At 40.0% G+C, this 23,738-nt stretch overlaps 1 protein-coding gene across 6 annotated transcripts in view; it reads left to right on the top strand.

Moving 5' to 3' along the window:
- The window catches only part of ankib1a (ankyrin repeat and IBR domain containing 1a), a 99,849-nt gene that overhangs the window by 63,747 nt on the left and 12,364 nt on the right, over positions 1-23,738 (top strand). For 5 of the 6 annotated variants that reach the window (XM_080210098.1, XM_080210081.1, XM_080210124.1 and 2 more), the window contains 9 exons: positions 1,072-1,235; positions 6,461-6,549; positions 7,462-7,592; positions 8,953-9,087; positions 9,573-9,659; positions 9,748-9,814; positions 11,807-11,952; positions 19,919-20,097; positions 21,405-21,456. In XM_080210098.1, the coding sequence (XP_080066224.1) occupies positions 1,072-1,235; positions 6,461-6,549; positions 7,462-7,592; positions 8,953-9,087; positions 9,573-9,659; positions 9,748-9,814; positions 11,807-11,952; positions 19,919-20,097; positions 21,405-21,456 (1,050 nt within the window). Of the gene's footprint in view, positions 1-1,071; positions 1,236-6,460; positions 6,550-7,461; positions 7,593-8,952; positions 9,088-9,572; positions 9,660-9,747; positions 9,815-11,806; positions 11,953-19,918; positions 20,098-21,404; positions 21,457-21,879; positions 21,911-23,738 lie in introns of all 6 variants that reach the window. The other variant, XM_080210089.1, reaches the window with a different exon arrangement.

The following is a 23,738-nucleotide window of genomic DNA, read 5'->3' as shown; positions in this document are numbered from 1 at the left end:
TCAACAATGTGACCAAGGGTAGGGTGGAAATCTAGATGTATTTATTTAAATGAGTTCCTAGTGTTCATGTGTGCATACCGTGAGGACAAAATTGACCTGACTTGCAATGGTAAATTGTCACACAACTGTCCAGCTTCGCCAGTTGCAATCTCTACAATAGTAAATTTGTGATAATAAATTGTGAAACATTTGCTTTGAATTTCATTGTAGGATTTATTTTGCAAGTGTACAAAACATGCACCAAAATGAAGCAAACTAAACGCTGTTCTGGATGCACCATTGAAAGAAATGCCACATGTAATATTGAGATTTACCCTGATTCATGATCAGCATGATAGGTGCTCCCCACCTATTTCAGACCCTTCAGCAATTTTCAAGGTCCAGAAATATTGTGATTCCACTGGATCATATTTAACTGAGTAAGCAGCAGAAACCAGTACTACAGTTGGATCCAAAGTTCAGTCCCATTTGGTTGAATTAGATACTACCGATCTAGAAGACAACCTGAGTGCTACTATTGGCCTGAACCAATCAACAGAGAGGGAAATGTCATCTCATATTGCTGGCCTTGATCACTGTTTGGCAATGCTTGCTGGAAGTGCAGGTGTGTCAGATGGGGATAGGATCAAGTTTGAATGAAATATCCTGCTTTTAACCGCTCCCAAAATTCACAAGTTGTTCATGGCTACTTGGGAATGGCACTAGAAAGTAATTTGACACCTTTGCAACCTATCCCTCAGTAGACAAAAAGAAACACTGACACTCACCAGCAAACAGGCTGTGTACCTACTCCTTTACATGTGAGTGTCAAGTCAAGGCAAGTCAACATAGACAAAAGTACAAACAGTAATAAGAAAGTTACTGCATTCAGAAAGATTTAACTTCAATAAATATGATTTACAAAACTTGTTATAAACAAACTTAGGAAATAGGTATAAATTTTGAACATTGAAGGGTCTAGGTATACTTAACTCTAGATCAAGCTCCTAAAGATGAGAAGGCGTTGAACCCACTGCTCTTTTCCTGGGTGTTTAGATATTTGTTCAATACATTAATATTCTTTTTCTTTAGGCATTTGTGGAAAATAATCCAGTTATCAGATGGTGCCCCACTCCTGGCTGTGAAAGGGCAGTAAGACTAACCTGTCAAAGATCAGGTTCTACAATGGACCAGCTGAATTTCCCTCTACTCAGTGCACCAGCAGTGGATTGTGGGAAAGGACACCTCTTCTGTTGGTTAGTGCACAGAACTTCTTAATTATTCAGCTGTTTCCATAGACATGCTTTTCTATTGTTGGGGATTTTAAGAAGATAGTACCATCATCAACACTAAAGAAGTAGTATTAGACAAGCTAATGGGATGAAAGGTAGATAAGTCCCCTAGTCCTGATGGTTTGCAGTCTAGGATCCTGAAAGAAATAACTACAGAGATAGTGGATGCATTGGTTGTAATTTTTCAAAAATCCTTGGAGTCTGAAAAAGTACTGGAGGATTGAAAAACTGCCAATGTGACATCCCTATGCAAAAAGGAAGTAACAAAACGCCAATTAGCCTAACATCTATTGTTGGAAAAATGTTAGAATCAATTATTAAGGAAATCATAACAGCACATTTGGAAAATAATAATCTAATCAAGCAGAGTCAGCATGACTTCATGAAAGAGAAATCGTGCCTGACTGATCTATTTAGAGTCTTTCGAGGAAGTTCGACCAGAGTGGATAGAGAGGGACCAGTCGATGTGTTTATTTGGCCTTCCAAAAGGCACTCAACAAGGTACCTCAAAAGGTTAAGTAATAAAAGCCATGATGCTGGCATGGATAGAGATTTGGCAAATGGGCACAAACAGCAAGTGGGGGATGGGGTTCTTTTACAGGTTGGTGACCAATGCCAGGACCACAGCAGTTTACAATATATGTTAATGACTTGGCGGAAGGAAGCAAATGTAACATAACCAAATTTGCAAATTACACAAAAATGAGTGGAAATGAGAGAGGGACGAAATCAGTTTACAAAGAGATATTAATAGGTTAAGTAAGTAGGCAAAAGTTGGCAAATGGTGAAGTTCATTTTGGAAGGGAGAACAAAAGAACAGTATTATTTAAATGGAGAAAAACTGCAGGAAGCTGCAAGACAAAGGGACTTGGGGGTCCTTGTGTATGAAAGCTAGCACACAGGTGCATGTAATCAAGAAGGCTAATGGAATATTGGTCCTTATTTCAAGAGGACTGGAGTATGAGAGTAGGGAAATCTTGTTGCAACTGTACAAGGTATTGGCGAGACCACATCTGGAGTATTGTGAGCAGCTTTGGTCCCCTTATTTAAGGAAAGGTGTTATTTCACCAGAGGCACTTCCGAGAAGACTCACTAGGATGATTCCTGGTATAGAAGGATTGTCTCGTGAGGAAAGATTAAACAGTTGGGACTCATTGGAACTTGGAAGGATGAGAGGTGATCTCATTAAAACACATAGGATTCTTAAGAGGCTTGACAGGGTAGAGAGGATGCTTCCCCTCAGAGTCTAGGACCAGAGGGCATAGTCTCAGAATAAAGGGGCTAAAATTTGAAACTGTGATTAGAGGAATTTTTTTCTCTGAAGGTTGACTGTCTTTAGAACTCCTTTCTGCAGAAAGCTGTGGGGAGGGAGTCCATGTGTATAGTTGAGGCTGAGCTAGATAGATTTTTGATCAGTAGGGAATCAAGTATGACAGGAAAGGGGCAGAAAAGTGGACATGAGGAATGTCGCATTAGCCATGATCCTATTGATTAGCATAGCAGGCTTGTGAGGACGAAAAACCCTATCCCTGTTTCTATTTCTTACACTCTTTTATTGTACCATGGTTAGGAAATACCACTTTGCATGATGAAGTTATCTGACCTATTTTTACATATGAGTATATGATGTACCTTCAATCAATCAGATTTCAGAATTCTACTGACTGTCCCTTTTAACCTTAGTGTGTTCTCTATCTTGACTATCTCTTTTGTTCATGTTCAGTGTTGACTTTTGTAACTAATACTTTGATTTACAGCCATTAAATACATCAAATTCTATTTAGTGCATGGAATTTTGGTCTCTTTATTGCTATTACCATCTTTACTAACAATTGTGAGATTGGCAAATTAAGTCTGGAATATTGACTGACTCCTTTTAAAAAGGCACAACATCGCCATAATTGTTTTCTGCACCACTCAGTCTCTTCCTTGCTGTGGTGCAAGCTGTCTCATTTTCTGCCAGGGCTCTGCTATACAGCCTGTCAGCTATGCTGCAGGTAATAATCGTACAACATGAAAATTTATCCAGAATTAATTAATCTGCACATGCTTGCTGTCCATGAAACTTTGTATTTTATTTGCAAAATCCTTCTTCCTTCTTTGAACTGTTCCCACAAAATTTGAAGTCTGAACAATTATAACATCAGCTATGTAGTGTTTTACTGCTGTAATTGTATTTTGCCAGTGATGATGCTTTTGTACCTGTTCTGTAGAGAAATTGGTATGCTTCCTAACTTTGCTTCTCTTCTTTGCAAATTGCTATAAGCTTTTCTAATTAAATGCAAACAATACATGTTCTATATATAATGAAGGGCAACGTTCATGACTTAAGAGATGGGAATTGAAATACACCAGTACGCTATGAGCCAATTGCTCAATTCTCTAATCCAAGTATTCTTGACCTTTTCTGCCTCTGAGACTCCTGATCTGTATTGTAACAAATTGTGGAACCCTGTAACATAAATACTCTATTTTAAATTAATTCTTTTAAAATATGCTACACAATTAAGTATACATGTTTAATTTTGTTTTGCTCACCAAATGTAAAACTTTTTTACTGGTGCTAACTGACATTTCTGTGTCTATCTCCAGCAAGCACGTGCATATGGCATGGCTAGTATGTTTTTCGATAATGCCATTGCAGAACATCTAGTATCACATACGTAGGTTGTATTAAACAGAACCAGCACTTCCACTATTGCAGAAGCATCAATTCTGCACAGTGAGTCCTTGTTGAATATCAACTGACTTAACATCGTTTCACTCTAACATTGTTAATAAGGTATCTTAAAATATTGCCAGTTTCACAAATGTTGTTTGCCACAGATTCCTCTTCTATGGCCTGTCTGCTCACATGACTTTTTTCCCCCTCACTCTGTCCCTGACCGTATGCTACCATTCTGGCCACCTGCCCTTGTCCTGGCCACCTTTTAGTCATCACAGTCCGTTCTGCAATGGTTCCTGACTTCTGCATTGCTCCACTTCTGAATTTGCACAGAATTCTGGGCTCTTTCTAGCGGCAGAAGTTGCGGGTGCAGTAACCAGCTTTTATCTATGCTGACCAGCCACTGCCACTAGATGGAGTTTGGACAATCCAAAAGCACAGCACTATGGTGAAAACAAGCATTCCTCTACAACATTCGAGTTACAACGAATGGCACTTGTAATGGCTATAAATCAATATTGTGTTTTGACTTTGCATTGTTGATTTCAACTTTACAACACCACAGCACATTCATACATGCACTTGATGTTCTGTGCCACCCATATGATTGCGCAGGTCAAATGGTCTTTATTAGGTTGGAAACAAATGTTTCATTCTGTAAATTTTTTTGGCGCAACCATTGCGATTTTAATGCATTTATACACTTATGTTGTGCTCAGACTTGAAGGCGTTCAGGAGTAAACAGGCAATCTACAGTGATCGATGGTTTCATTATATCGCCACACTAACCGAGGAACTTGTGATGAGGCATGTAGGCAGCAGAAGCCACCAACAATTTGACAGGGCAAGAGTGCAGAACATTTAACACTGCTGGGGTCCTGTGACTGATTTCTGGCCTCTGTTCAGGAACTAATCCCCCACTTTATAACATTGTTCCTATGGGAAAATCAGTTCCAACTTACCACATTTTGATGTGCGAAGCAGTTTTCAGGAACCAGTTGTTTCAAGTCTGAGGACTGCCTATACAGTTTTTGTAACAATTTACATGAATTATATATTGTATTAATTTTATATTTGGTGACGTATTTGCAAGTTATTTCAGCTGGGAACGCACAGTACTGCACATGTATGGTACAGTGTTTCAAAAGTGTACATTGGTTTTCCCGGGCTGTCTGGCCCTAATGTTGGACCTGACATTAATTTTTATGGGAATCTATGATTCACTTAAAGCTTAATTTGGTCTTCTGCTCTGCAGACATTACCTTACAATTTCCACCACCGCTATTATCAGCTGCTCAGCAATGCTGATTTTTCTGCGTTAGCAGTTTTCTGTGCCACTCAGTAGGATGTCTCTATAAGCTTTTCTATCAGCAGCAGTTGTGGAATTCAGTACTGCTTTGGTACTGACCGATCTCTTAATCTTATGATTAAAAAAAAATGTTGTTTTCCCTTATCAAAAATTCATGGACATCCCTTGTGCACAAAATACACAATATTGTTGGGTTATATGAAGTCAGAGGTTTACAGCATGGAAACAGGCCCTTCGGACCAACTTGTCCATGCCGCCCTTTGTTTTAAACCCCTAAGCTAGCCCCAATTGCCTGCATTTGGCCCATACCCCTCTATACCCATCTTGTTCATGTAATTGTCTAAATGCTTTTTAAAAGACAAAATTGTACCTGCCTCTACTAATACTACTATCTCCAATTCCAACACACACAAAACCAAAGTTCAACTAGCTTTCTCATATCAACCTCACGTAGTGACGAAAGCTAATGACTTGAATTCGGAGCACTTGTAATGATGGAAGCAGTGAGTAATGAAGGAGGTCCTGAGAGATTTTATCCATCTGAATTCATTGTCATAAATACGTTAATGACAAAAGCAGCACCCCTTCTACCTTCTAGCCCATTCACAAATGGCAGGTGATATTATAAAGGACAATAATATCCAGTCAAAACCTAGCAGAAAATCCAAGATCATGAATACCAAGTTCCAAGACTGAGACACAAGGAAAATTGTACAACTGTTTTGCTAATTCCAATTGCAGATGTTAAAGGAGTTAAGTTTTAAGAAGTGACTTAAAAGAAGAAAGCACAGTAGCGAGGCAGAGGTAAATCTCTCCCTCCTCACAAATCGCAATCTGTATTTCTTGTGTCCTATGCTTTCTACTCTTCCCCTGCAGAGAATGTAGGAAAATGGCCTCTCCTTGAATTAAATATACAAAGTCCAGCTGCTAACTTTAAAGCTGTTCTGCATTTCTTGTTTCTTTTCCTCCAAAAACCACCTTCCCTCCACTCAGTACCCTAATTGAAATCTGAATCCATCTGAAATATTGGTGCAAAGGACTCTTCCTTCTGTGGCTTGGTGCACTGCCATAATGCAGGAATAATGCACTGCATCACTGGGCTGCCAACATACTAAACGTTTAGTTCCAAATTAGTTCATAACTATGAATGTGTTTTTTTTAGACTTGAGTATATCAGCTGATGCATTTAGGATGTTGATATTTTATTTCTTATAGGGAGTGTCTGGGAGAAGCCCATGAACCCTGTGATTGTCAAACATGGAAAAACTGGCTACAGAAGATTACAGAAATGAAACCAGAAGAACGTAAGATTGTTGCTTCACATTCTCTTCGGATTCTTTGAAGACTTAATATTTCTGTAGTTAATGATATTGCTGAAGTTTTGATACTTCGTGTGCTTCTCTATATCTACTCTTTCCCCAACCCAGTCCATTCGTTCTTTTTGGGTCTCCCATTGCTTCCACACTTAAGTTTCTTTGATGGTTTCTTGTATTATGCTATAATCACTTCCACTCTGTGGAGAGAAAAAAAGTGAACAAAAATGCACTTTATAAAACAAAGCTGGTCACTTTTACCATCAAAATGTGCCTGGTCCTCCAGCGCCCATACTTGAATATATTCTATAAAAGCTGTTTCATAATTTGACAAAACTGTTCAATTTCCTTCTTCACCTTCTGACTCACTGGAAATAATCCTACTATTTTAAATGTTCTCTTACAACTTTAGATTTATATTCCTGACGTCATCCCTTTAAATCTAAATTATGCACTCTGACTGTAATGCCTTTACTATAATGGGGATGGTCAATACAAGATGCTGGGACTTGATGCTTTGTACAAATTCAATTTTCCTTCCATTCTTTGGGATTCAGTGCCCAAACTTTTAAAATATAAAATTGTCCCCCAAAGATTTTTTTTGAAAATCCACAACTTTCTGCAAGTTCAGCAAATGCTTGTCAGTATTCTAGATAAATTAGAATCTTAAATATTCTTGAACTCTTGCTGACATCTTCCCAACACAGTGTAATTAAGATAAGGAAGCAAGCTTTGTGCTTCACTGTTGTGGCAACACATATTAAACATGGTGTAAAATATAGACAATATGTGTAACTTACTGCTTTCTGCAATGTAAATGTTTCAAGTGATTTGAAATAGTAACTGAAATTGATAATTATTTAACTGGTTTTGTTTTGTAACCTTATTCTGCTGTGCTAATAGTTGCTGGTGTAAATGAAGCATTTGAAGATGCTGCCAACTGTCTTTGGTTGCTCTCTAACTCTAAACCATGCGCCAACTGTAAATCTCCGATTCAAAAGAATGAGGGCTGCAATCACATGCAATGTGCCAAGGTAAACAATATGAAATGACTACATAAAGCGAAATGGTTCTGCTTAATCTAAATTACTTGAAAGCAATATTTCATTCTATGCATGTTGGGCAAATGTGCTTAAACATTAACACTGTTGTATTCATGAAGATATAAAGTACATTGTGGATTTTCTTCTATAATCTGGTCTGGCAAAATGATCATACTGTATTTAATTTCAAGCCTAAATCCTTAATTGGGTATTTAACAAATATAGTTAGCATAATTAGACAAATAAGCAAATGCTCCCTAATTTTGACATAAGACCATAAGAAAAAGGAGCAGAAGTAGGCTGTTCGGCCCATTGAACTTACTGTGTCATTTAGTGAGATCGTGACTGATCTGATGTGATAATCCTCAACTCCACTTTCCTGCCCTAGCCCCATAAACCTTGATTCCCTTACTGTTTTTTTTAAATCTGCCTATCTAAGCCTCAAACATATGACCCAGCCTCTACAGCTCTGTGGTAAAAAAAAATCCACAGATTCGTTATCCTCAGAGAAGAATTTGCTCATTTCTGTCTTAAATGGGCAACCTCTTACCCTAAGATTATGCCCTCCAGTCCTAGATTTGGCAGTGACACGATAGTTAGCACTTCTGCCTCACGTTGCCAGGGACATGGGTTCAATTCCCGGCATGGGTCACTGTCTGTGTGAAGTTTGCACGTTCTCCCTGCGTTTGCATGGGTTTCCTCCCACAGTCTGAAAGAATGCAGGTTAGGTGCACTGGTCATGTTAAATTTTTCCTCCATGTACCTGAAAAGGCATCAGTGTGACAACTAGGGAATTTTCACAGTAACTTCATTGCAGTGTTAATGTAAGCCTACCTGTGACATAATAAGACTAACTTATTTGTATACCCAATTGGTGGATGCCTCTAGCTAAGACAATACAGTCACTGACTATATTATGTGAGCCATGAAATGCTTGTAACTTGGCCAGAGCCATAATGAATGACTTGTATTAAAAACTTTCAGTATGTCATCCTGATAAATTCCTCATTTGTGTTCATTGCATTTAATGAGAGAGAGCATTGCACTTTATTGGTTCATCATCCAGATTCTGGACCTTTAAATTTGATGCCAAAAGTCCAAATAGACAAATGCACAATTTATTCTTTTGAGTTATGTATAATATTTCTCACAAGGTAATTAGTAATGCCACATTAAAGCTTATAAATAATGCTTCAACAGATTGACTGTATCATAAGGTATTGTTTAAATTTAATCTTCAACATATTTAATGAAGGACCTGTTGTTTTCCTTGCATGAGGTAACATTGCTTCATTGATAAACTTGCAGAAATAATGGAGGAAAAATACAAGATTGCTGTCTTTCTCCACAGTGCAAGTATGATTTTTGTTGGATTTGTTTGGAAGAATGGAAAAAGCACAGCTCATCTACAGGAGGCTATTATAGATGCACGCGATATGAAGTCATCCAACAGGTTGAAGAACAGTCCAAGGAAATGACAGCTGAGGTATCCATTTTTTAAAGTGAAAAATAAATCAATCCATTAATGGTTTCAGTGAACCTCTTATTGTGATTGTCGCCTTCCAGATTCTACAGTTTGTTCTGTCTTCCAAGACTACTACTTCACACTCCTTTGCCTGGTTATGTGTTAAGTAAGGAGAGAGGGTGATGGGGTTCGTAGAGGGAGAGAGAGAAAGTTGGTGATAATAGTTTTCCAACATAGTATGTTAGAATAAAATGTTCTTTTTATAAAGATGCATAATCCAAAATGAAGCATAGGTAAAACCTTTAAACTTTTAAATTGGTCTTGTTTTCTTTTAAATTGGTCATTTTTAACTTGTCATTTTAGCTTCCTTTTTCATTTCTCAACTTTTTGATTTAATATTGAATAATCCTACAAATGCATATTTCGATCTTACTTTTTTTAGTAGACTTTTTTTAAAATCCACTGATGCTTGAGTATTAAGTGAAGATATCTGTCTTCTGTTTCAGGCCGAGAAAAAGCACAAGAAATTTCAGGAACTTGACAGATTTATGCACTACTACACAAGATTTAAAAATCATGAGCATAGTTATAAGGTATGTTACAGAAAGAATATTTGTATTTTAGTGCTTTTGAAAGCAACTTTGAATCAAGTAAAAATAGCCCCTTTTTGTCATTTATTAGTTAGAGCAACGTCTTCTGAAAACTGCCAAAGAAAAGATGGAACAACTAAGCAGAGCTCTAAAAGGAGGTAAGTGGAATAATGCCTTTAATTTTATTTATTAGTGTCAGAAGTAGGTTACATTAATACTGCAATGAAATTACTGTGAGAATCCTCTAGTCGCAGCACTCCTCCACCTATTCGGATACACTGAGGGAAAAATTAGCATGGCCAATGACCCAACTTGCACATCTTTTGGACTGTGGGAGGAAAGCGGAGCACTTGGAGGAAATCCATGCAGACACCGGAGAACATGCAGATTCCTCAGTGACTCAAGCCGGGAATCGAACCCTGGTCCTAGGTGCAGGGAGCAGTGCTAACCCATGTGCCATTCTGCCACCCCAACTGTCTATTTGTTTGTATAGACCCTTGCAAAACACCAACCTGGAAGAAACTAGAAAATGGTTTTGTTTAAATTTAGAACATTGTACATCACAGAAGGCAGCTTTTTGACTTATAAGGTCTGTGGCTGCTTTCTGAAAGAGCAATTTACTCAGTCCATTGTTCTTAATCTTTGCTCAAGATCTTTAATCTGCATCTACCTCATATCCAGAAAGCCTTGCTTCCTGTTGTCATCTTTTCATTTTTGTCACACTTTGGTGCCAATTTTTTGTCGATAGGGATTCTTGTGGTCACATTTATAAGGCGAACTGAGTATATAAACTTGTCATACTGCAATTATATCCTCCTGCCCACGGTGATATTGCCCAGTCTTGATTTTGCGTCATTCAGCTCTGTCTACGCTGCAGGGAAATTCCTATGTTTCAACTCCCTCTGTCTCCTGCATCCTAAATAACTACATGTTTCACTGTTTAAAGCATAAATCCAAAAATTGTGTCTTTTAAAAAAAACTTTTTTAATGACTTTATTGTGGAATTTGAATTGCATCTGCTGACCATAATCCAAATATTCTGTTTTCACTTGCCCTATTTGACCAGTAGGCTACATTTAATCTTGCTGTCTCTATGCAATATTGCAGAACCACCAGACCTACACAAGTTCCAGAAAAACAAGGGTAAAGGTATTTAGAAAGACAGGCTGTGTTATTTTCAAAGTCAGCAGCTCCGGTGAGATCTGTGCTGCAGCAGTTATCCACAAGATTACTGTAGATGAAGCTCACTTAGTGCACATGCAGACAACTCTTAGTAGTCTGTTCCCTGTAACTGGAGTAGGGCTGTGGTTAATGTAAATGGAGCAATTTGGTCCACCCTCTGGTGTTTTCAGCTAGAGCCTTGGGCAGATCAGCTTGGGAGCTGAGTTAGTAGATAAGCTACCACTAATAATCATTATGCGGCATCACCTAATCTTGGTTGGAAACAGTAATGGTGGCAAATTCTATTGGAGGAGACTGAGATAGGCAAATAAGAGTCAAGTCATTCAGCTGTGTGAGACCCCGCATAGTTCAATATCAGGCATTTTTTTAACAATAAAAGCCCACTATTATGCAATTATTCAGTTATAGTCAGCATCAAGCAATACAACCAAACTAAAAAGTGAAGTTCAATGTTCTGCTTCTACATTTAGATTTATTGCATAGATTTAAAGTTCACATGTTGCCCCCGGGACAATGGTAGACACCTGTGCAATCTGCAAGGACAAAAGCTTGATAAACCTGTCCTGCAACACCACTGCCATTATTGTCCAAAAAGAGCAACCTGTATTTTTTAATTAAAAATTGCTCATTTATATTGGATGACAATAATAAAAAGGCACAATGTTCATACTTTCTAAGATAACTTCACCTCAAACATTTCCTGCCCACTGTCATTCAAATCTTATATTTTTATTTATAAAACAGGACTTAAATATAACACAAAAATTCTATTGAAAGACAAATGAAGGTATTTTAAAACCCTGATATTTTGCCATAATTCATCGAGGACTGGGTGCAGCTACTTCAGCTGTTCTTTTGTTGACTGTTTATTCCTGCTTGAGAAATGATGGCAATGTGTTAGTTTGTTCTCCAAAAAGAGAAATGTAATTCTTCAGTAGGTGTAATATTATCTTGCTTTATCTTGTCAGTTGAAGGTGGGTCCCCTGATACTACTTTTATTGAAGAAGCAGTACTTGAACTCTTGAAAACACGGCGTATCCTGAAGTGCTCCTACCCTTATGGATTTTTTCTGGAACCTAAAAGCACAAAGAAAGAAATATTTGAGCTCATGCAGGTATTTTTGCTAAAATTGATTACTTGTCTCATTTGCTAAAAGTTTGTAATTAACTAGCTTAAATATATAGTAAAGATAGACCACTGTTGCATATATTGTGCAGGGGAACATGTGTTTACTAAGTAATATAAGGCATGATACAGTTTAATGTTTTTGGATCAGCATTTGAATTCACCAATGACTACATTATTTCTTCTCTCGTGGATTGGAACTAACTGAATTAGTTAAGATCAGGATAATCTAAAGTGGCAAGGAATCTCCAGGCTTGGAACTACTTGCACAAAGAAAAATACAGCAGATGTTGGAAATCTGAAATAAAAACACAAAATCCTAGATATACTGACTTGGGCAGCGTCTGTGGAGAGAAAAACAGAGCTAGTGTTTCAGGTCTGATGGAGAGTCACAGCTTAGTGCTTCCACTTTAATTTTTAATCTCTGAACAATTGGCAGTTTGTCTACTTTTTCATGCCTTCACTCTCTTTGCTTGAAGAGAATAAAATGGGAAACAGCGGAAGTATTTATATGCTAATTAAGCATTTGGTTATCTGAAAATGAATGCTCCTTTTCCTACTTATCACTATCTTTATACAGGAAATAGAGTGAATAGCTCGATCACATGAGAGGGCAGTTGATTAAATATCACCAAATGGGAAAGTCTTTAACTTCAGTTGCTCCCATGCCAATATTAAACTGTAAGAAGTCTCACAACACCAGGTTAAAGCCCAACAGGTTTATTTGGCACTAGCTTTCTGAGTATCGGGCTCCTTCATCAGGTGAGTGAGGACTTGTATTCACAAACAGGTCATATACAGACACAAACTCAATTTAGAAGATAATGATTGAAATGCGAGTCTTTACAAGTAATCAAGTCTTTACAGGTACAGACAATGTGAGTGAAGAGAGGACCAAGCACAGGATGAAGAGATGTCTATTGTCTTCAGCCAGTACAGTTAGTGAAATGTTACGAGTTGTGGGGATTACAGGTAGTGTGACATGAACCTAAGATCCCAGTTGAGGCCGTCCTCATGTGCGGAACTTGGCTATCAGTTTCTGCTCAATGATTCTGCGTTGTCGTGGAGGCTGCCTTGGAGAACACTTGCCCGCTGATCAGAGGCTGAATGTCCGTGACTGCTAAAGTGTCACCCGACTGGAAGGGAACACTCTTGCCTGGTGCTTACCGAGCAGTGTTCGTTCATCTGTTGTCATAGCGCCTGCATGGTCTCCTCAATGTACCGTGCCTCGGGACATCCTTTCCTGTAGCGTATCAGATAGATGATGTTGGCCGCGTCGCAAGTGTATGTACCATGTACCTGGTGAATGGTGTTCTCATGTGAGGTGATGGCATCTGTGTCAGTGATCCAGCACGTCTTGCAGAGGTTGCTGTGGCACGATTGTGTGGTGTCGTGGTCACTGTTCTCCTGAAGACAGGGTAATTTGCTGCGACAATGGTCTGTTTGAGGTTGTGCGATTGTTTGAAGGCAAGAAGTGGGGGTGTGGGGATGGCCTTGGTGAGATGTTCATCGTCTTTGATATGTTGAAGGCTCCGGAGAAGATGTCATAGGTTCTTCACTCCAGGAAGTACTGGATGACGAAGGGTACTCTCTGCCATGTCCCATGTTTGTCTTCTGAGGAGGTCGATGCGGTTTTTCGCTGTGGCACGTCAGAACTGTCGATCAATGAGTCAAGCGTCATATCCTGTTCTTATGAGGGCATCTTGAATTAATGAACACTCCTCGACAATCACCAGGCAGGAGTGTTCCCTTCCAGTCTGAGAACACTTAAGTAGTCACAAGCATTCAGCATCTGATCTTCGGCTAAGCGTTCTCCAAGGCAGCCTTCACAACACACAACGCTACAACGCTGAATCGCTGAGAAGAAACTGATAGCCAAGTTCCACGTTGAAGGATGGCCTCAGTCAGGATCTTGGGTTCATGTCGCACTATCTTGCCTGGGCTTGCAAAATCTCACTACCTGTCCTGGCTGGAGACGGTGCACATCTCTTTAACCTGTGCTTAAACCTCTCTCCACTCACGTTGTCCGTACCTTTTGAGACTTGCTGATCGGTGCCCCTCATTATTTTATAGACCTGTAAGATTACCCCTCAGCCTCCTACACTCGAGAGAGAAAAAAGAGAAGGTTCACCAGGTTGATACCGGAGATGAGGGGATTAGCTTATGAGGAGAGATTGAGTAGATTGGGCCTGTACTTGTTGGAGTTTAGAAGGCTGGGGTGGGGGGGGGGGGATCTTATAAAGATATATAAGATAATGAAGGAGCTAGATAGGGTAGAGGTAGAGAGATTCTTTCCACTTAGAAAGGAAACCAGAACTAGAGGACACAGCCTCAAAAATAAGGGGGGGGGTGCAGTTTAGAACAGAATTGAGGAGGAACGTCTTCTCTGAGGGTAGTGAATCTCTGGAATTCTCTTCTCATTGAAGTGGTGGAAGCTCCCTCGTTGAATATGTTTAAGTCACGGGTAGATGGATTTCTGATCGATAAGGGAATTAAGGGTTATGGGGAGCAGGCGGGTAAGTGGAACTGATTCACTTCAGATCAGTCATGATCTTATTGAATGGCGGGGCCGGCTCGAGGGGCTAGATGGCCTACTCCTCCTATTTCTTGTGTTCTTAAGTCCCAGTCTTCCAGCCTCTCCTTATAACTCAATCCATCAAGTCCTGGTAGCATCCTAGTAAATCTTTTCTGCACTCTTTTTCTAGTTTAATAATATTCTTTCTATAATAGGGTGACCAGAATTGCACACAGTATTCCAAGTATGGCCTTACCAATGCCTTGTACAATTTCAACAGACATTCCAACTCCTGTATTCAATGTTCTAACTGATGAAACCAAGTGTGCTGAATGCTGCCTTCACCATTCTGTCCACTGTGATTCCACTTTCAAGGAACTATGAACATGTACCCCTAGATCTTTGTTCTGTAACTTTCCTCAATGCCCTGCCATTAACTGGTGGACAAGTCCCCAGGACCGGATGGAATGCATCCAAGGGTTCTGAAGGACATGGCAGAGGTGATAGTGGATGCCTTGGTGATTATTTTCCAAACCTCGCTGGATTCCGGGGAAGTGCCAGAAGATTGGAAAACGGCTAATGTTACGCCGCTGTTTAAAAAGGGTAGCAGGCAAAAGGCAGGGAATTATAGGCCGGTTAGTTTAACGTCTGTTGTAGGAAAAATGCTTGGATCCATAATCAAAGAGAAAATAGCGAGGTATCTTGAGAAGAATTGTTTGATAGAGCAGACGCAGCATGGTTTCGTTAAGGGGAAGTTGTGTCGGTCGAATTGGAATTCTATGAGGATGTGTCTAGTGCGGTGGATAGAGGGGAACTGGTGGATGTGCTGTTTCTCGATTTTTCGGAAGGCGTTTGATAAGGTGCCGCACAAAAGGTTGTTACAGAAGGTTAGGGGGCATGGAGTTGGGGGTAGGGTGTTAGCGTGGATAGGGGATTGGCTGTCAAATAGGAGGCAGAGAGTGGGTGTCAATGAGTGCTATTCGGATTGGCGGTTGGTGACTAGTGGAGTGCCCCAGGGATCGGTGCTGGGGCCTCAGCTATTTACCATTTATATAGATGATCTGGAGGAGGGAGCCGAGTGTAAGGTGTCGAAATTTGCTGATGACACAAAGATAAGTGGAACAGCAAATTGTGCGGAGGGTGTGGAAAGTCTGCAGAGAGACCTAGATAGGCTGAGCGAGTGGGCGAGGACCTGGCAGATGGAATACAATGTTGGCAAGTGTGAGGTTATCCACTTTGGTAGGAATAATGGTAGGAAGGACTACTACTAACAGGGCGAAAAGCTGCAGCATGCTACGGTGCAGAGGGACCTGGGGGTCCTTGTGCATGAGGCGCAAAAACCCAGCCTACAGGTGCAGCAGGTGGTCAGGAAGGCAAATAGGATGCTGGCCTTCATAGCGAGGGGGATTGAATATAAAAGTAGAGAGGTCTTGCTGCAACTGTACAGGGCACTGGTGAGGCTGCAGCTGGAGTACTGTGTGCAGTTTTGGTCACCGCACTTGCGCAAGGATATTTTGGCCTTGGAGGGAGTGCAGAGGAGGTTTACTAGGCTGATTCCGGAGTTGAGGGAGTTGAGCTATGAGGAGAGGCTGAATAGACTGGGCTTGTACTCGTTAGAGTTTAGAAGGATGAGGGGAGATCTCACTGAGACGTATAAAATGATGAAAGGGATGGATAGGATAGAGGTGGAGAGGTTCTTCCCGCTCAAAGGACAGCAGGACTAGAGGGCACAGCCTCAAGATAAGGGGGGAGGGCAGTTTAGAACAGAGTTGAGGAGGAACTTCTTCACTCAAAGGGTGGTGAATCTCTGGAATTCTCTGCCCGTTGAAGTGGTGGAGGCTACCTCGCTAAATATATTTAAGACGCGGGTAGATAGGTTTTTGGTAGGCAAGGGGATTAAGGGTTATGGGGAGAAAGCGGGAAAGTGGAACTGAGCCACTTCAGATCAGCCATGATCTTATTGAATGGCGGGGCAGGCTTGAAGGGCTAGATGGCCTACTCATCCTATTTCTTATGTTCTTATATTCTAACTAAGTCCTGCATTACCTCGCATTTAAATTAAACTCCATTTGCCATTCCTCAACCCGCTGGCCCTATTGATCAAGGTTCCATTGCAATTGGAAATAACATTCTTCACTGCCCACTATGCCACCAATCCTCTAAAGTTTTGAAGAAAGATGTGATTTGACCAAAACCTACAAAAGCTGTAAAGAGATAGAGCAGATAGATGCACATAAGCTGTTTCTCCTGGCTAGGGAGTATAGAACCAAGGGGCATAATTTAAAAAAAAATGGAAAGCACTTGGGACTGAGAAGAGGAGAAATTATTTTACTTTCAGTTGAGTCTTTGGAATTCTGTACCCCAGAGGACTATGGAAGCTCAGCCATTGAGTTTAAGCAGGGATGGACAGATTTATAAATACCAATGACATAAAGGTTTACAAGGGTAGTATGGGACGAAGGTATTGAAGTGAATGATCAGCCATAGAATGGTGGAGCAGCTGTGCTGAGCTGAATGGCCTACTTCTCCTCCTATGTTTGTCAGATTAGAGGGTTGAATGTGTAGCTCAAAGATTGCTGTGGGAGAAATAGGTTTCGATTCATGGGGCACTGACGCTAATATAGGGGAAGGGGGAACTGTACTGTTAGGACAGCCTTCACCAAAACCACTGTGCAGTATCCAGGCAAATTGTATAACTAGGGAGGACTTCAGACTAAATAACAGAGGTGAGGGTTCACTTGAGGTGAGAATTGAAAAATTACAGTGATATGGCAAGGCAATAGTACAGGGTAACAATAATGGATATTAATAAGCAGAGTGTGACAGGAAGGGACAAAGTGTACAAACATAAGAGTACACCAACTATGGGCAGAGTGAGGAATGGTAAGAATTAATAACTCTTTTATCCAAATGTACACAGCATTCGTAACAAGATAGAACGAATTGATAGCTGGCCAATTTGCAAACATCTTCCCGTGGATTGCTGAGCATTCACTTTCCCCAGTTGGTTTCTCTTTCAGCAACACCCAAAACTGCATTCTGAACTCACTATTACTTCAATTACAGAGCAAACACGAGTTCCCTAACCTCTTGTCCCCCCCCAAGCAGCCTTGCAGGATTTCATATCAGCCAACTTAAAACTCCTATCTTTTCTCTCTCTTGCACAGTCTGAACTACTTTTTATGCCTGTCTCTGTTGCCTGTATGTCACCATATCCATGTCACTAGGCAACAATGCCTTTTTCTCCCCCAAAATCTCTAAACTAACCCTTTTGTAACCCATCTCTTCACTTCAAGGGTCATAAAACCTCATTAAAAATGCATGTGTATACAAAGAAATCCAGAAAGCCTAACCTTTTTTGCTGGGCGGTTTAAAGATCTAATCGGCAACAAAGGATAATGGAGTTGACCACGTAATGCACTATTTCATGCATGTCAATTACCTACACTACCCCCATCCTTCATGTTGTTAACCTGAATTATTTACTACAATATCCAGCAGGGTAGTCCTCTCTACTTATGCTCAGCTTTCATTGCCGATGTTATTTTGTTCACGTTCTTACATGCTCTCATCCCACAGAAATAGGAAAAGATGAAGCATCTGAAGCAAATCCCAATTTTATATGACAAAGAAGTTAAAAATTAAAGAGAAAAATTAGGCTTATGACAAATGAAAGGAGCACAATTCAGTTGGGAATCAGAATGGTTAGCGGCAAGAACAGGAAGGAATCGAAAAAATTAATACAGGAGTCGGAGAGAAAATGGAAAAAGATATAAAATAGAGCCATAAAACATTTTATCAACATATAAAACAGAAGCGGTTAGCTTGGAGGAGAAAGTTTGGGCCTGTTAAGGACCCAAAATAAAATTTCACATAAAGGCAGAATTTATGGCTAAACTGGCAAATGAACACTTTGTTTCTGCAAAAGAAGTAGATGATATGTGAATATCACACTGAAAGAGGAGAAAGGTGGTGGAAAATTATTCCTTAAATAACTTTAAAAGGGAGGTGGCTAGGTATTTGAGGATGCAATCCATAGGGTTATGGATAAAAATGCAATTATGGGTGCAAAAGTGAAATTTTTTCCACTTGACAACCCTTCCAACAAGGGAACATGCAGGGAAAAGCAATGGCCCTTCAAGAATTCTGTTATTCTATACCGATGAAACAGAACTTCCTGGTTCACACTGGTAACACTGGCGATTCACACTGGTAACTCAGATTGCAAAATCTAACCTTCTGAAGGAGCGTTTTATTCAAGACTAAATAACTAAGGAGCTGTTGTGCAATGATTCTGTACTCTACTTGCTTTCAAAGGTGGTTGCAGGGCAGTTCTAAGTTTTCTTTAATGTTTTAGTGGGCAAGGTAAATCTCTCTCTGAAACAACATCTCTCCGCATCCTCTATTTTTCTTTCCTTTCACTTATACTCAGTGATTTCACTTGATCTCAATACCTTTTATAATCGATTTTGAGTTTTGTAAGTCTTTTAAGACTTGGGGTGTTTCTTTCCGCAATCAGGGTATGTAGAGACTTAAAGATTACAAAAATGTTATACTCCAAATAATATGGTGCAGTTTTCTATGACTTTGGACATGGGATGTTTCTAGATGTAGCAGCAAAGAAAAGACGGACACAATGAACCAGTGCCCAGGGCTGTCTGGTGATTTGGTATTCAAAGGGAAGGAATTGTTAAAAAATTCTAAACCAAGAGAGTGTTGGAACTAAAATCAGTAGAGTCTAAACATCAACTATTTTGGATATTGTTTTTACTACTTGTCCCCTGATTGAGATTTTTAAAATTTATTTGCCAGGGCATGTAGATGTTGCTGGCTGGACCATAATTTATTAAACTAAGTGCGTGGCCATTTTAGAGTCAATCGCATTGCTGTAGGTCTGGAGTCACCTATAGACTAGACGAGGTATGAGTGGCAGGTTCCCTTCGCTAAAGGACACCAGTGAACCAGGTGGGTTTTTATAATGATCAACAATGGTTTCAGGGTCATTATTAGACTTTTTAGCTCCAGATTTTTAATAAATTCAAATTTATTCTTCTGCCATGGTGAAATTTGAATCCCAGTCCCCAGAGCTCTACCCTGGGTTACTTGTTCAGTGACAATGCTACCGCCTCCCTGAAGATATATTATTGCTTCCTACACAACGTGCATCTTTGAGAGAGAATTGAAGTTTTGAATTTTATCACAAATGTCTGATTTAGTGTGATGGACCCATTGAGATTCTTACCGATGACATATAAGGCCAGTTCATTCATGTCCCTTCGTAGTTCAGGGTACTTTTGAATCCCTGCTATCTAAACTGAAATCCCAAGGTACAAAAGCAAGTTAAGCTGTGTTTTCACCCACCGTATCACCCTGTGCCCAACAAGTTGCACTTTGGTGATTTTGTGAAATGATGTAATTTGTTTCCACTCTTTTCAAACAGACAGATCTAGAGATGGTAACTGAAGATCTAGCTCAGAAAGTAAACCGACCTTACCTCCGCACTCCTCGCCATAAAATCATCCGAGCAGCATGTCTTGTGCAGCAGAAAAGACAAGAGTTCCTAGCCTCGGTGGCCCGTGGTGTTGCTCCTGCAGACTCACCAGAAGTACAGAGACGCAGGTACACATCGAGAAATGTTACTTTAGTAGTTATGTCCATTGCTTTATTAAAGAATTTGATGTGTCAATATAAAATATCATTAAGAATTGAATTGATTTGTGGTAAAGCCATTTAATTTAATGGTAGTCTTTTCTCTATCTGGCAGGTTTATAGTAACTTAGTGAAAGGATACTACTTTGACAATGGGAAAATATACCCTCAGTGATGAAAATGGTGCAAATCAGAATCATTAGTGTAAATGGTAGCTTCTTTTCATTTGTATTATCTTTATAAATTCAGTTTAATTGTAAATATGCAATTTCTGTATTTGAGCTAGTATAAAGATAAATTCCATTTTTCCTTGATCCATTTTCCTGCCCATTAAAACAGCATTCATTTCATCCAGAAAATAATGTTAATTGTTCTATTGACCATCCATTTCATGGATGTGGACAAATCCATGTGCTGTTGACACTTGTAATTAAAATAAAATAGGAAACCTTGGGGTGGGATTTTCTGGCTATTCCTAACAGCTGGATCCTCCAGTCCCACTGATGGCAATTCCCTGCCATAGATTTCCTGGCAGAGAAGGGTGCAAACAACGGGACACCCTGTTGCCAGCAGCAGGACCAGAAGATCCCACCAATGGCGGACCGCCACAAGTGGAGGTGGGGAAATTCTGCCATGGTGTCTGTTGGATGGGTTGAGGCTGCCTTGGTTTCTGCTGAGAAATCTATCAAACTGATATCTTATCTAAACAGAAGAGATGTTTAGCAAAATGGAACTCTTCCATTCCGTGTGCAGGAACTATATATGGACTCAGATGTGAAGGATAATGGCTAGTGTATTAACAACATGCTGCTTGCACCAAACCACCAGTACTTGGTGATAAACATGGGTACAGTTTTTGCTTCTTTTCAGCTTGATTGAAGATTATATTTTGGACTCAATCTGAAAAAAATTTTCTTTTTTGAAAGAAACTGAGAAAGATTCAAGATATTTTTCACACAAATTTTCAGTCACCTCACAGTTTAAGTAATTCAATAATGGAAAAATATTCAACTGCAGTTTAAACAAAGCACAGTCCTGTAGAAAAAAGTTTATTTTCTTTAAACAGTATTTGCCCCTGAATTGTACTTTGGTACGTTCATTCACAAATAATTGTAGCACAATAGAATACTTTAATTGTTTTACTTTAAAACAATTTAGTGAATTACAGATGTTGGTCATTAGTTCAAAAACTGTTATTATTAGCTACCCATGTAACTCAGTTAACATTAAATAACTGCCACTATCATATTGACAGAATTTTGAATTGTTTGTTACAGTTTTGCTGGTGGAACCTGGGATTGGGAATATTTAGGTTTTGCATCACCAGAGGTAGGTATACACTGCTTGCGGTTATATTACATAGCCCTTTCAGTGCAGAGTATATAGGAGGACCTTTATTTAAAGGAGCTATCCTGAATGGGTGACGATAGTGAACGGTACCACCAATTCTGCTGCTAACAATCATTAATTTGAAAATGTAGTATTTTTGTTTCACCTTGCATTAACTAAAATGAACACTTCTCTCTGTGCCAGGCTTGTCCGCTTCAGTGCACCATTTTTGCAGCCTGGCCCCATTTTCTATAAGCAGAGCTTGGTTTAGAGACAGATACAGTATGTTCACTACTTCTTTCTGTCTCTGTGCCCAACCCTGGAAGACCACATATGCCAGGTGCCAACCTTTTGTGGGTGTGCTACATTAAAAAATAATTTTTTTTTTTACTTTTTATTTTTTTTATGCAAAACGGCCTGCAGGTATGGAGGACAAGACATAGAAGGCCTGCAGGTAAGGGTTTTTATAACTTGTATTAAAAAGCCTCTTTAGGCTACATTAATTGTACAGGACAGCTCCTTTAAGTGGCTTCTATTCCAGCATCTTTGAGATACCCGCAGTTTCATTAAGAAGTGCTCTGAAAAATTTTGGCAGAACTTCAAACTTTGGTGATAGAGGCTGTAAAGATCATGCTGATTACTGATGTACATTTAATTAACAAATATATTTGTAAAGTACAGTTACCTGTATTGTGCACAATAAATACAGAAAATACTAGAATAGCTCAACAGGTCTGCCAGTAACTGTGGAGAGAAAAACAGAGTGAATGGCTGGATTTTCCAGCTGTTCACACTGGTGGGATCTCCTGGTCCTGCTGACAGCGTACCCCTGCCAAAAGTTTCCTGGCAGCATGGGATGGAGTCAATGACGAATCCCATTGACGGTAATGGAACCCAAAGGTCCTGTGGCAGCAAATGGCACGTCGCCTCCTGCCACAAGAAAGATGCGAGAACCCTCCCCCCTCAATATTTTGAGTCCATCTGACTTTTCAGGGCTGAAGACAGGTAAATATGTATTGGGTTTTATATTGGGTTTTATGCTGGGGTGGAGCAAAATAGTAGGTCAGGCATAGGCGACAGCTACGAGTATATCCTGGCCTTTCACCCCACCAGCTTCCACAATCAAAGAGTCATTCTTCGCCATTTTCTCCAACTCCGAAGCCAGTACCAAACACTCCTTTCCGTCATCACATTCTATACAGACCGTTCCCTCTGCGATACCACGGTTCATTCCTCTCTCAGCCCCAATACCTCAGCCCTTCCCAAGACATATTCCCATACAATTGTAGGAGGTGTAACACCTGCCCAGTTACCTTCTCCCATTTCCCCATCCAAGGCTCCAAACACTCCTTTGAGAACACAGGAAGGTACAGTAGAGGAACAGGCTATTCATGTACCTATCCAGATGCCTGTTAAATGTTGCTAATGTACCTGCGTCCATCACCACCTCCTGGCAGCACATTCCAAGCACCCACTATTCTGTGTAAAAACATCTCCCACACATTTCCCTTAAACTCCACCCACCCCCTCCCTCACTTTGAATCTGTGCCCCATTGTAATTGACATTTCAATCCTGAGTAAAGGCTCTGATTATCCAATTTGTCTATGCCTCTCATTTTGTAGACCTCTTATTGGGCCCCTCCTCAGCCTCCATCTTTTCAGTGAAAACAATCCTAGTTTATTCAACCTCACCCCATAGTCAAACATTCTGGTGAACCTTCTTTGCACCCTCTCCAAAGCTTCCACGTCCTTCTGGTAGTGTGGTGACCAGAACTGCACACAATACTCCAAATGTGGCCTAACCAAGGTTTTATAAAGCTGCAACATGATTTCCCAACTCTTGTACTCAGTACCCCAGCTGATGAAAGCAAGCATGCCTTCTTAGTCACCTTGGCTGCCTGTGTTGCCATTTTTAGGGAACTATGGACCTACATGCCCAGATCCCTCTGTATATTAATGTTCCTAAGGGTTCTGCCATTTACAGTGTAATTCACACCTAAATTTGATTCTCCAAAATGCATCATCTTGCATTTGTCTGGATTAAAGTCCATCTGCCATTTCTGTGCCCTAGTATCCAATTAATGTATATCCTGCTGTACCCTCTGACAATCCTCATCATTAGCAACTCCACCAATCTTTGTCATCTGCAAACTTACTCATCAGACTGCCTACATTTTCATCCAGATCATTTATATGTACCACAAACAACAGAGATACCAGCACTGATTCGTAGTGAATACCACTAATTACAGTTCTCCATTCTGAAAAACACCCACTGCTAT

The sequence above is a fragment of the Carcharhinus amblyrhynchos genome, chromosome 2 (genome assembly GCF_965287045.1).
Source record: "Carcharhinus amblyrhynchos chromosome 2, sCarAmb.v2.hapA, whole genome shotgun sequence".
In the NCBI taxonomy this organism is placed as follows: domain Eukaryota; kingdom Metazoa; phylum Chordata; class Chondrichthyes; order Carcharhiniformes; family Carcharhinidae; genus Carcharhinus; species Carcharhinus amblyrhynchos.
Note: the sequence above shows the minus strand (reverse complement) of the source record. Positions and strands in the feature narration are given on the sequence as shown.